General features: G+C 47.8%; 5 protein-coding genes across 5 annotated transcripts in view; 2 read left to right on the top strand and 3 right to left on the bottom strand.

Annotated features, from left to right (window-relative positions):
- Nucleotides 1-93: 93 nt before the first annotated feature.
- On the bottom strand, nucleotides 94-7,604 carry LOC121595171 (probable actin-related protein 2/3 complex subunit 2). Its single transcript, XM_041918866.1, has 7 exons — nucleotides 6,414-7,604; nucleotides 4,725-4,818; nucleotides 3,950-4,245; nucleotides 3,548-3,768; nucleotides 3,357-3,448; nucleotides 3,160-3,269; nucleotides 94-3,076 (listed from the first exon to the last, which is right to left on the bottom strand). The coding sequence occupies exons 1-7, from the start codon at nucleotides 6,485-6,487 to the stop codon at nucleotides 3,049-3,051; spliced, it is 915 nt and encodes a 304-aa protein (XP_041774800.1). The 5' UTR covers nucleotides 6,488-7,604; the 3' UTR covers nucleotides 94-3,048.
- A 95-nt stretch (nucleotides 7,605-7,699) lies between these two features.
- On the bottom strand, nucleotides 7,700-8,365 carry LOC121595174 (28S ribosomal protein S21, mitochondrial). The gene is made up of 3 exons (XM_041918869.1): nucleotides 8,278-8,365; nucleotides 7,952-8,125; nucleotides 7,700-7,856 (listed from the first exon to the last, which is right to left on the bottom strand). Exons 2-3 carry the CDS (start codon nucleotides 8,096-8,098, stop codon nucleotides 7,740-7,742), a joined length of 264 nt encoding a protein of 87 aa, XP_041774803.1. The 5' UTR covers nucleotides 8,099-8,125; nucleotides 8,278-8,365; the 3' UTR covers nucleotides 7,700-7,739.
- LOC121595167 (tubulin polyglutamylase TTLL4) overlaps nucleotides 8,305-13,351 on the bottom strand; it is a 29,930-nt gene continuing 24,883 nt past the window's right edge. The window contains exons 7-8 of the mRNA XM_041918861.1: nucleotides 13,135-13,238; nucleotides 8,305-8,391 (exon numbers count right to left, since the gene is read on the bottom strand). Coding sequence (XP_041774795.1) covers nucleotides 13,137-13,238 — 102 coding nt within the window. The 3' untranslated portion in view covers nucleotides 8,305-8,391; nucleotides 13,135-13,136. The remainder of the gene's footprint in view (nucleotides 8,392-13,134; nucleotides 13,239-13,351) is intronic.
- LOC121595172 (40-kDa huntingtin-associated protein) lies at nucleotides 8,367-9,817 on the top strand. The gene is made up of 2 exons (XM_041918867.1): nucleotides 8,367-8,585; nucleotides 8,659-9,817. The coding sequence occupies exons 1-2, from the start codon at nucleotides 8,509-8,511 to the stop codon at nucleotides 9,482-9,484; spliced, it is 903 nt and encodes a 300-aa protein (XP_041774801.1). The 5' UTR covers nucleotides 8,367-8,508; the 3' UTR covers nucleotides 9,485-9,817.
- Nucleotides 10,423-13,339, top strand: LOC121595169. The gene is made up of 3 exons (XM_041918863.1): nucleotides 10,423-11,166; nucleotides 11,258-11,469; nucleotides 11,552-13,339. Exons 1-3 carry the CDS (start codon nucleotides 10,674-10,676, stop codon nucleotides 13,076-13,078), a joined length of 2,232 nt encoding a protein of 743 aa, XP_041774797.1. The 5' UTR covers nucleotides 10,423-10,673; the 3' UTR covers nucleotides 13,079-13,339.

The raw sequence follows: 13,351 nt of genomic DNA, 5'->3' as shown, positions 1-13,351 counted from the left end.
ATGTAAAATGTACATTTCTTTCATTTGCTTCACACCAATCCACCGCAACGACCTCATTCCATCCTCATCCATCGAGTTTCACCTGCGTTTTGCTTTGTTTTGTTGGATTTATTGAAGATTGGTTGCATTCTTTTCGGTTTTCTCGATTTTTAGTTCATTTTTGGAGCTCACTTTTGCACAAGGTTTCAAGTAATTTTAACCCCCCTCTGTCCCTTCATCCACTGTGTCTCGGTCTGGGTCTTGCCGACCGACAGTACCGGTTTGAAGTGGAAACACACTTGTTAGGTTTTGCTGGAGAGAGAGCCTTGATTTCTGGGGGGGATGATGTAAAACACGTTCAAAGTATGATTATTAACTTTTTCCTAAGCATTTGCTCTACTGCAAACCAGATACGATGCGTTTTTCTTTTTCTTCTTGTTGTTTTTGGGAGGGATATTAACGAGAGCTTGAAGGTGGACACACACGCACACCGTTGATAGCGCAACGGAAAGCTACAGGAGGCAAAGGAGGATATCACATTCTATCCGATGTAGGAAGTTTTATCGAATGGGGCCCGAATTCGCTACTGCCTTTAAGATTGGGATGGTAAAAACGGGCTTGGGCATATGTGTCCGCATAAACCTTCCGCAAAAAGTCAATTTTGTGTATATAGGCGTGTGGTGGTGGCCATCCTTTCGCTTAGCTAGCTATAGAAAATGGGAGATGGATTTCTTTTTACATTCCATGGGAGGGAGGAGTGTTTTGGCTGGCGACGACACATTACGCAGGGTGTACTATTCCCGCCCGCAACGATAGCACCCTTTAAAAGGGACGCTTGCGCTAGAGGCAAAACGAGGAAAACCAAACACAAAAAGCAAGGCAAGGGCATGGTATTTGGCTTCGCTTTGCCTGGTTTAATGGTGTTGTGGTGTGTTGTGGTTGTTTGCCTGTTTGCCCCACTAAGTTAATATAAATGCACTGCAGGATTTCACTCTTAGTAATGCTCCTGGTCTTCCTTCCTTCCTTCCTCCGGGGGCCGTGGTTTGGGTGGCACGACCACACGCACACACAAACACACACGCACATCTCTCACTCTACATTCACTACAAACAACTGGAAGAATATGATCCACCGATCATCATCATCATCATCACCACAGTACACCGCAATTAGAAGCTCGATCGCCGCGATCCCAGGTTAATGGCCATCCCTCGCACCCAATCCTACCGTTAATCTTCTCTCTCTCTCTACCAGAAACGCGAACGCTACCTATAAATGAGGATCATTTCTTAACTATCTGTTCGTTTGCTAGGCTTGCTTGTTCTTAGTACTCATTTCGTCTCTCTCTAGTCATGTTTTTCCCTCCAGTTTCACTTCACCGACGGTGTTTTCGCACTAAAGGCTACTAGGTAATAATAATATTAGCTGTAGTAGTTAATAGTAAACAACGGCTTTTTTCTTGCGTGTAGTTTGGTAAAATTTGATGAGGAAAACAATCTATGCCCCACGTAACTAGTTACGGCCTCTCGTTCTCTCTCGTCCCTTTCGATTTTAGTACACCATTTTCTTCTCTCAATCGATTAGTATATTGCATTCATTTTGCTTTAATTCCTATCCAGAAGAGTTATCCCTTTTCTCTTCGGACTCTAGGGACCGCTCTTAATGGAGGGTTATTAATGCGCTTATTAATGTGCTAGCTCTTGCTTAATTTTTCAATCCTTTGCGCCATCATCTCCAACGAATCGGTATCTTGTAACAAACGATCACGCGCCTTCCATTACCATTAGAGCTCTCCTTTTTGATATCTCATTCGCAATTGATTAGTAAATTGATTAGTGTGTCTTCCGTTTTCTTCTTCTTCTTCTTCTTTGCTGCTTCTCGTCCTTTTTTCCCACTTTTGCCCGCACCAACCAGAGCAAACCACAGCGCCAACAACTTCAAGCAGCACTGACCATTGTTGTTCTGTTCGTTTGTGCGATTTTAGTTTTTAGCAGTGTGTGTGTGGCATTGCATGCGCTGTGTGGCTTCCGGATAAATGCGTCTTCTTACTCTACTCTCTTATGCCGTTCACCACGTTTTTTGCCTTGTCTGACTCGTGCCCTCTTTTTTTTAATTTTGCTCTTCCTTTCTTTTTATAAAATTAGTTATTCCTTAGCTTATACAGTAATTTTTTACTTGCTTCTCCCGTTCCTTACTAGCGTAGCTCTATTTTTCTCTTTCAATTAAACCACTCCTACACTTTTTCCTCTTGTTTTTTTGCAAAGCCGTTAAGAATTACATTTGGCCCTATTTTCCTAACGCTTTTTTTAGTTCTATTTGTTTACACGATACAGCTTTTTTCTTGTTTTGTTTCACATTGGCAGCGACGATTAAGAATGAATGCTACTGACTGTTTTTTCCTCTTATAATGGTGTGTTTGAATTTGCATCCATTTTGCGGCATGTGGGTATGTGGGTTGGTTCGAAATTGCATATTTTCGACTAATTTTTAACTATCAAATGTGTGTCAAACTTTGTAATAGGCTAAATTGTGGTGGCCTTTATTCCCCTTTTTTCTCGGGCTATCTCGGGTGAGAAGTTTAGAATTCTATTGTAACAGGCTAGGATTTGTTTGCTGTTAGCTTATATATACCACACACCTATGCACCATTTGCTCTTGTTGTGGCTTACGATTACTATTTCGTTGGCCGTTTCCTACACCGATGGGTGGTGGTGTACCTTTCGCCCCACCAAAGAGGAACACACTGTCGAAAACAATTGGTTACCAGCTTGAAAATGGTTTATTTGCTTACGATGCTTCGGCGAAGAAGAGTGGGGATGGTGGTTTGGTTTTATGCCTACCAAATCACGGACACTGCACTGTTTTGTCCTCGCGATAGCAGATTCGCCCAAAACCCACTTCCTTTACACTTACACTTCCTTCCGAAAAAAAGAGAGACCAGTTGGGATTTCTGCCATCGGTTTTCCCTCCGTTTGCGCTTTTCTCGTGCTGTCTCTTTTCCTCCTTTTATTAGGTTCGTTTTGAATACTTACACATTTAACAACTAGACGCGTCCGACAACTTCTAGAATCATTCTTTTCTGATGAATGTTCGGCCGCTGCAAAGGTGTGTAAAAAATGAACAAAACCGGTTATCACAATGTTGTCCAGACCTCGGTACCAAAAACTCCACAATGCTTACGTTATTGTTTTCTTTTCCGTAATTTTGGGCTCCGGTCGAGCACGGTTGAGCACCTTTAAAAACTCCGTCGTCTTTGCCCGCATTCGGGAGTGGATGTATGCCTTCGAACACTGCGGAGAAGTAGTTTACAAAAAGATAACATTAATCACCAACTGCCTTTGGTTTGGCACTGCTTTCCCCTCCCCCGTCCAACATACCTTAATATGATAATGCAAATAATCACGGAACATGTGAATTAAATTGATCGTGTTATCGCGCGTTTCCTTCGCGGTATGCCGTGGGAATAGTACTACAGTAAGAAAAAAAATGTCAAAAATCGATAAATAGGTTGTCGAAATAAAGCACTCAATCGAATCCAAAACCCCCGTCGGCTTGCTCAATCACTTACCGAACGTTACGTAGCCTATGTTCTCGCCGACCCGTGCCCCGGTATTGGCCAGCTCAAGCGGTGGCTCCCGGTGGGAGAATAATACTTGCGGCGCCGTGTGGGAAGCTCTTCGGCCCTCGCGCAGCTCCTGCATAAACACTTTCCCTAACACTACGTCGTCCTCGTCACGGAATATCGTACTAAACACGACGGTCACACGGTCCGGCTTTGCTTCAACGTACCTGCAATGGGAGTGGGAAGGGGATGGAATTAATTATCAAATGCAACAATTTTCTTTCACCATCCTTTCACTCGTACACAAAAAGGCTCAACACTTCCTGACCATTCAACAGTAGGCAATTTAGCTAAAACGTTCAAACGAAAGGATGGCGTACGATTCTAAACCCTCCCAACCACACTTACATCGTTTCATCGTTACGATAGTTAATTACTGCCCGCTTCTGGCCCTCGCCTTCGCCCTCGCCCTGCGACTGGAAGTCGAAGTACTTCTCGAACACCGACGCAAAGCAGTTTCGTTTGAGCAGGCCGATCTTTCGCACCGTTTCCTCCCAGTTTTCCGGTATGTTTTCCAGATCGACCAGCACCGACACGTTGTACCCGTCCTCGGGTGCTACCAGCAGGTCGCCATACTCGCGCTTCAGCAGCTCATCGGCACCGTGCTCCTGTAGCTGCTTGTAGAATTTCAGCGATATGCTCGTCTGCGGGAGAGAACGGGAACAAGCAGCAACAAAATAAATAAAACAATCATGTAGCATTTTAGATAGCTGAATGACGGGAGAGAGCAGCGAACGAACGAAAATTGGCAGCAATGATAAGAGGCCTAGTGCGCGTTTGGCATCGTTCGTTTGGATCGCTTCTTGGCATCAGTCCGCCACAAGGACATTCACACTACTTCTCGAACGAGCGACTCGAACACCGCGCGCGCCACACGGCCCAGTGCGTCGAGACACATGTATAGTTTTGCCGATAATCAATTGGATAATGGTGCTCTCGCTCCGGCCCCTGTCCTCATATTGTCTCAATTTTTGTCCCCATCCCCGCTGCTCTACTTTTACCCTTTTTGAGGGGTATTGCGGGAAAGTATTCTTTTTTATGCTTCTTTCTGCCGTGCAACTTTGTTTGTTTTTTCTTTTTTTGTCGGCTAGTTTTAACGTCCATACAGTACAGGAATACCTACTCGCACTTTCGTTTTATCGCCGTTTATGTTCGAGATGTGAAATAAAACTCCATCGAAGTCTGCTACCGTCACATCGATGGATTCCGCCTTGTTCCTACAATGGAGAAGAGATAAAAAAGGAAGCAATGCATCAGTACATTGGAAATGTATATTGTCCGGAAGAGACAAGCAAAACGACAGTAAATGGGTACGAATTAAACGAGACCACATGTTACTCGCTCGGGTAGGGGGGAAAGTTTCCCGTCACCAAGACGACGATGACAATGTTCGAGGGACGCTGACAAATGTTTTACTTATCGCGCGGGAGTTAAATGAATCATATGGGGATTCTTTGTAGAGTGGAAGCATTTGTGAGAATTGTAGCAATTGCAGTTGAGGGTAATTTTGTTTACAGGAAAGGAAACCTTGATTGCAAAAGGGCATGAAGCCGCGAATTGTCCTATTTGTTTGCTTATTTTGTTGTACCAACTACTCTTCGTTTCGCCATAACGAGTCCGTTACGTTTTTTTTTAATGATTTTTCATTTCATACATATTGCTGACTTGTCGATTTGATATTTGATATACCAATAAAAGCAAATGCAACATGAATTCAAGGGAACAAACCAAACCAAGTATGGTTTGAAGTGTTGGTGTAAATGCAGGTGTGACACCACCACTTCATCGATAACGAAAATTGCGACGAAGTTTCCTACCAAGATAAGATACAATGACGGTTCGATATGGAAACGGCAACCACGATCAACCCCACAAAGCGAGCAAAGTGTGTGTGTAGACGGGCAAATATTCGTTCTCCTGCCTTTCGAACGCATTCTATATTTGGAATGCATCTTACACGAAATGTAAACATGCACTTCTGCAATGCATCAATAAACAAAATGCATGAAAATCTTAAAAACATCGCTTCATTAGTCCCTTAACCATTACAGAGCCGATTCACTTGCGCCATCATTTTCAGTACGTTGCCTTTGCCTGCGGCGTTTCTGGTGGACGACCAAGAGGAAAAGATAAGGCAAGCATTAACAATCATCACACCCCAAAATAATCATCGAATGCGGAGCGTTTTTTTCAAACGGTGCACTAGTCTTTGTGTATGTGTCGGGTGGTCGTCGTCGTCTGTGGACTTAAGCGACCAAAAATTGCGCCGATAAGCGGGCGAGCGCGCGCGATAACAGCAACCACCGCAGAGCATTTTTCTGTCCCTTCAGCACATTTATCTGCCTCGGAAAGGGTGTTGGCTCGGTGCTTTTGAAACAAGAACCAAACGGTCCGTCCACAGTCGATGACATCGGAAGCATAGGAGGAAGGCTGTGCATGCGAAACGTGTCTGTTGGAGGGTTTTGCAAGGCTGTTTCTAAAGACTCATGCTTGCGGAACGCACTCATGATGCGTCACCGAGCAGAAAACATGGGCTAGCAGCAACACGGAGAGGGAGAAGTTTCCATTTTAGGCCATTAACATTATGCTTCCCATGCAGGGACACACAACTGCCGCGCTCCACCAATGTTGCAACAAACAAATCTCATTAATGTGGTTAGGCCTCTAAGCAATTTGTTTATGCTTTCATCCCCAGTAGCCATTGAGAGGGGGAAGAAGTGAAAAGAAGGGAGTTTACGTTGCCGCACAATGCCCGGCGATGACGTGATGATGATGACGATTAGTCGGTCGTACGCGGCGACGGATTACTCACCCTGCGATTGCATTCTTGAATTTCACTGTAAGCGTTTCCTCCACAATCCTGTTGTTGATCTCTAGCAGAATCATTTTTGCTCATCCAAAACTGGCAAACTGCCTTTGCCTCAACGATGGTGGTGGTGGTAGTGGTGGTAAGTTACGTCAAATTTGCCTTGTTTGCTGGTTTCGCTAACCCCGGGAAGGGATGGGACTTCCTTCGCTTCACTTCCCAAATTCGGCGCTTCTTTTTTTGCTGCCACTCCTTTCGCGTGATCTCACGATCGTCAGCGGCTTCCGCGAGAGCCCTTGTGTGTCGCTGGAAGGGGGTGGTTTCCACCCGTCTTACTTCAATGCACCAACAAATTAATTATAAAAACACTTTTCCACGCACACAACTTCTTTCAGCTCCCGTGGGGAGATGGTACGAACAACGGGGCCTTGCGGACAACGGCTTTGCACGACCCCCGCTTTTGGTGTGGGCCCTGCCTACTTGGATTCACTTTTTTTACTAACGCACAACCACACGCACCGCAACATCAGCACACACATACACACTGCACTGACACATACACACACGCTCGCTTCAGAGATACGATTAAAACCGTCTCCTTGGCGTGCTCCAGCAATACAGCAGCACACACACAAACACCAGGACGTCTTCAACGCGGTCTTCGCGGTCGGTCAATGCCGGGAGGACGTTCGACGGTCGGCGGCACCGCTCCAATTATCAGGCCAAGGGACAACCAACCACTACTACTACCCCCGTGTTGGAACGCGTTGCAGTTCCAGGTCCGTGCAGAGAGTGTTGGGAGGGGGAAATGAAAGCTAATCACGCTCGCTGCACCGGATCTATCGGTTTGCGTAGGCGGCCGTCTTTGTGTGCGTCTGTACCGAACGATGTAGCTGCACGGTGCACCCAATTTTCCGACTTTTCTCTGCACCTGGCGTGAAAAATCCAGGATAGCGCAAACACGATCGGCACGGAATTTTCGCTTCTTTCGGTCCCAGAAAAGTTGACTCCTCTTTTTTTATGTACTGTTGCCTGCTCGCTCCCACACTGTCGTGTCATCTGTTTGACAGTTGACACCGCCGCCCCGGGTCGCTTGGTTTACGGTGCCGCTTTCAGTTCTCAGAGCGCTTGTGCAATGTGTCGGATGCAGTTCTTGCTGGGTGGCGCGTTGAAATATTTCACAATTTCACAACTTTTTCAATAAATTATTGACCAAAAGCAAACAATCGTACTCGCTTGTGCTTAATTCTCATCCACATCCACTTATTAATAAAGAGACGAATCATGGTCTCTTCACCAGACTACAGCAAATATATTTTGTAACCGATCAAATTAATTGCATCCCGGGAACGGCTCGACCCGGTTCTTGCGGAGCACAAATTGGATTTTGCGATTCATGTCCTCGTTGTAAATAGATTTGCAGCGTTCAAAGTTGATGCGTCGTCGAGTCTGCAACAGAAACATCATACATCAGAAGGAAATTTCAGCAACTGATATGGACCGGCTCAACGTTAACACCGGGCCGGGGAGCTGGATTACCGTACCTGGAATGGCTTTTCGTAGTAACGAGTGCGTCGGTATTGATCGAAAATCTCCTCCTTGCCCAAAATGCGGTTCAACACTCGGCATGCCTCCTCGACGTTGTTGTTTTGCACCAGCACCGTGCGTGCGATGAACTTTGCGTGTCGCATTTTCACCTCTCCTTGGAACGACCGGAGCTGAAACAGAGATTGCATAAACAATGAAACGGGGCAGTGCTGGAAACGTCCAAACAAGACGTTTTACTATACTTTCCGATGCTTCACAGTAATGTAAATGGCTTCAATTTTCTATACAATGCACGAAAAACAGGTTCCAATTAGATACTTACACAGATTTTCCTAACTTTTTGCCCGCTCCCAGCGAGAGGTACGATAGGTTCGGTGCACGTTTCTCTGTTTTCCTTTCGCAATGGCCCAGTGACAGCTGTTTGTTTACATCATCGCTGGGAAGAGGGACGAAAAAAAAATACAAGAAAAAGCAATTGAAGCAATCAGAAGTGCACCGAGCGAGTGAACAGAGTCGGTCGAATAGAGCCGTTTCAGAGCCGCTGCTAAATAAAATGGCCAGCTCTGATTTGATTTACCAGTACAAAACGACATGCAACAAGCTGAAGAAGATACAGCGAGTGTTGATCAAGTAAGTTCCTTCGCCCCAAAAACAACTTCCTCTGCTACATTCATTGCAAAGCACACAAAACCCCCTTTTTCAGACGCTTCGGACCAAGTGTATCGGAAGTTTCGGACGAGTTCGGTGCGCTAGCGAACAGCTTCAACGAAGCATTCCAGCCGGAATACGCAGCGAAATGTTACATCGGCCAAAGCAAATGCGAAAAGCTTATCGGCAACGATACGGGCGAGGTCGAGGCACTGCTCCGCGCGGCACGATCCTTCCGCACCGCGCACGATAAGCAGGAGCGGCTGCGGGTGAGCAACATTGCCCACGCCTACCACGAGGGTGCGTTCCGCTGCTACACGCAAGCCCTTTCCCGCCTGCCCGACAAATCCGTCATCGGAGCGGCTATCATACGGGAGCTGAAGGAAATCAGCCCGAGCGTGGAGCTGACGAGTGATTTCAGCTCGCCTTGCCATCGGATCGCCGATCTGGAACGGTCGGCAGAGGAAAGTCTGGCCGGGCGCGATTACGTCGGTGCGTTTGAGAAGCTGTCCGAGATTTACGACGACGTTACCGAGCGAAAGTGTGAAGCACTGTATCAGGATGTGATGCGACGGATCGAGGTGTCCCGGCTGCTGTTGCTGTGCTTGCTGCAACTGCCCCCGTCCGTGCGGTACGATCATAAGTTTATCGAGCGGTACTCCACTGTCGGTGATGCCGGGCGGGAGTCGAGACCGGACGGAGCTCAGGCGGTTCAACTGCCGGAGGAGCTTGTCTTTCTGCTACAGTCGCTCGTCGTATCGTGTCAAGCGAAGGATGTGGAGTCGTTGACGGCGGTGCGGGATGAGATGTGTGAGCGGCAGGAGTTAACCAGCTCACAGCAAGCGCTGCTTAAGGAGGTCGTTGCTAAGTACAGCAAATGATATTAGATGAACCAGTTGGAGAGTGGCGTCTTAGTTTGTAAATGTTCCAACAAGCGGAACACAATGCACGTTAGAAAAAAAGACATTCACACATACACACACACATGTACATACAGTTACCACATGATCGCATTTTAAGCTGTGCGCAGAGATTACATTTAAAATCTAGCTTCTAGGAGGATATGCAATTATTGCCTATTAGGTTTCGAATTTCCCAAGTATTACATTCTCGGCATACAATGCGTCCCAAAAAGCGTACGGGAGGAGGGAACCCCGTTCAAATAAATATTGTCCTAAATCATACAAAAATGAAAGATTGTCTTACTATCTTAATAATATCTTCGTTACGTCGCAGACCGTGGTAAAAGTTGAAACCTTTTTGTGCGTGTATAATTTATTACCCATAAGAATACTCTACAATTGTAAAAACAACAAAGACATACCAATACACAGACTTACCCAAACGGAGTGGGAAATAGCAGAAACAGCCAAACGAAAAGGACACGATAGAGATGTTCCATTCCGAGAAAGAGACCGATACAGCGAGAGCTAAGAAAAGCTCAGGTAATTTATGTTTCCAATAGGGACCTTCACCGGGACAACCCTCAATTCGGGCTTACCCGTACGAAAAGGGACGCAAGGATGCAGGATTCTTACTGCATTCGCTCTGTCGCAACCGGTTCGTGTGCTTCGTTGGTATGGAAGGAGAATGGAGAATTGCAAGTCCCTTATTTTCCCAGTTTCGTGAATCTACCTACCTACCCGTTCGCTTTGCAACGTATTTTCCTACTACCTGCGCCACCCAGGTTCTTCCTTCACTACCAGCAGCACAAGGATTCTAACTGAGATTTTTTACCACCACTGAGAAAGGATCATATCGTACCCCGGTGGTATAAGAATAAAACTGCGAGCAAAAATCCCTTACCTTGCACTAACACAACCATGCATGCAGTGGGTCAAAGCAATCCATAGATGGTGTATAAAACGAGTTCAGAAAGGGGGAACACATCACACTTATTATTTGTTCACTCCTAGTACAGTACGTGTGTTTGTGTGTGAGTTGCCTTTTGTAATGCGTTAACGCTTATTCACGGAAAAAAATCATTCCTTTTTGTTGCAAAGGCCGCGTTTGTGTCATTCCCACTTCGTTCTTCAGTGGCATCGGAGTGCCAAATAGCAGCCTTGTACGATGGAAGCGCCCTACACATTTCAGGACCGTGACGCGGTAGTGAAATCACCGTACGAGCCCGCCAAAACGGCGTGTGACGGTGAGCCGCCTGCCGCAGTGTTAAAGAATAGCAATTCCGCCAGCAACGGTTCGGGGGAGACCGGGAAAACAATCGGCAGCCGACCGATTACGGCCTATTACCATCCCTCCGAGAAGCAGCAAACGGCCGCATCGTTAAAAACGGAAGACGACATCGGTGGTGGTGGTGGTAATTCGGGGGTTGTGGACCCACCCTGCTGGGCACTGATCGAGTGGGACACGGCCAATGAAGAGCCGAACGCGTACACGGTGATCGAGTCGTCCCAGATCGTGGACATTCCTTCGCACGAGGGCCGGTCGGATGAGAACCACAATGGGCCGCAGCGGAAGCGAGATGCCGGACTGTACACCGGAAAGTTGGTGCACGTGCGACGGGGAAGGTACATTATGCCGGCCACGATCGTGATGATATCGGGTGAGTGTTGCAGAATTTTTGTGTGTGTGTGTTTTTTTATTTGTAAAATATAAAAAAGTTTTAACACCCAAAATCTCCTTTTTTTTTACAGAGGATAGAAAGTTCCTCGAAACCGAACTCCAGGAGCTACGAGTTATGGTAGCGAACTGTTTGATGACGAAATCGGTTAACCAGGTGCATCCGTCGCGAAAGCATCACCTACCGCCCCTGATGTACTACGGAGGGCCGGAACATAACGATCGTCTCACACCGTCACACCAGAAACCGGGACTGCGGGTGTATGGTGGCGATGAGCATTGGATTGTAAGTGTTTTCCCTTTAATACTACTAGGGAAAAGGGACATTTTGAATTATCATTTTCCATCTTGTTTCCTTTATCCTCCAGTCCAACAGCAACGGTAAACGACAGCGGCGTGACTCTGTTTCATCCGTCACCAACAGCAAGGATAATGGCGGTGCTGGAAAGAGACTATCGACTGCCGCTTCCACCACCACGACCCAGGAGCCGAGTGGAGCAGCAGCAGGCAACGAGGAGGCCACAATTTCCTTCTCCTCCGACTGCTCGCACCAAACGGAATCGTCACCACCACCGCCGCCCCCGGTGCGCACGAAAATGGCCCGCTATACGCACGCCGATCGTCGGGCGCCATCGCGCCACGAAGCACCGCCGATGACGTTCGATCAGCAAACGCAAACGACCGGCGGCGCGTCGGATGCGTACGGCTCGCAGCAGCAGGACGCCCACTTTGCCCGCGTCCTGTCCTACCTGGAAAGCATTATGGCGGAGCAGAAGAGCTGCCGGATGGAGAGCGACTACAACCGGAAGGTGATGCAGGAGCTGCACGAGAAGCTGGTCGACCAGCATGCGTTGCTCGCGGACATGCGGAAGGAGCTGACGGCGCTGCACAAGAAACAGCAGCCGAGTGGCAAACAGAGTTCGGGTGACGTCATGGTGGCAAATGTGGTGCCCGAGAGCAATGGGAGCGTCTTCTCTTACGAGACTACCAGCACCAACAACAACCACATTGTGGTGAGCAGTTTGAATGAGAACGGTTCGCAGCAGTGGCTCAAGTTGCAAAGCGTAAAACGGATCGCGGGCGTGGGTCAGCAGCAACCGGACCACACCACGTCCAACAGCAACCAGAGCTGGGCATCGTCGTCGGTTGCCGCGACAAGCAACAACACAACGACCACTGCCGCCGCGGACGATTCGATCGCGAAATCGTGCTCCGAATCGACGGCTAACAACACCACCACCATGTTCGTGGAGTTTGAGGACGAGATCGTCAGTACGATCGGCAACTCCAGCCCCAACTCGTCGTCGACGGTGGCAGTGCAGGAGCTGATCCGGGACGATTGGAACGATTCGTTGCAGGACAGTGAAGCCGAACAGGGCGGCGGCGGCGATAAGGGGAAGAGAACGCGCACCAGCAGTACGGCAGTCCGCCGCAGCGTAAAGAAACCGGCGAAGGAGATGTTAGACCTAGATCCCACCTCAGAGAAGGTCCCGCTCGGCAGCAACAAGACGCTGGTGCCGAAGCGTGCCCTGGAAGCGGTCCGATGGCACAGCTACAAGTTCGGTACGCGCAAGCTGCTGCAGATGCTGTTTACGCGCGAAACGCTGGCCACCTGTTCGCTCAGCGGACGGCCGTGCCCGGCCCGGATTAATGATGTGGGCCGGCCGGTGAAGGGAGCGCTGCCGCCGAAGGTGGTGGCCGACATTGTCGAGTACGTGATGAAGAAGTGCAACGTGGAGGAATGCCATGTGCGGGGCGTCATCACGAACAAGTGTGCGGATGAGAACAAGATGCTCCGGCAGCGGATGGGCATGCAGGAAAAAGCCCGCACCAACAAACAGGCGGACGATCAGGCCGATTGGTACGACAAGGAAAACGTAGGCGCAGAGCATTAGGGAGGAGATGCAGGGAAATTGTTGGTGGCATTGTTTATCGTATTATTTATCCTTACCTTTAAGTAGTTCTCGCACACGAGCTGCGGAAGATAGGGTTTCTTTCTCGGACTTTTCGGAAGCTATTTCGAATTTCTGTTCTCACAATTTTGACGATAAGTATCTGTAAAAGTACAACATGAGTTTGAAATATGTGTTGAAACAAGTTAAACGAAGAATTTACGTATTCGGATTATTTTAAATAAACAAAAATGGGGACAACAAAATCATCCCTGT

This window comes from Anopheles merus, chromosome 3R (assembly GCF_017562075.2).
Source record: "Anopheles merus strain MAF chromosome 3R, AmerM5.1, whole genome shotgun sequence".
In the NCBI taxonomy this organism is placed as follows: domain Eukaryota; kingdom Metazoa; phylum Arthropoda; class Insecta; order Diptera; family Culicidae; genus Anopheles; species Anopheles merus.
This window is presented reverse-complemented; position numbering and strand designations above follow the sequence as displayed.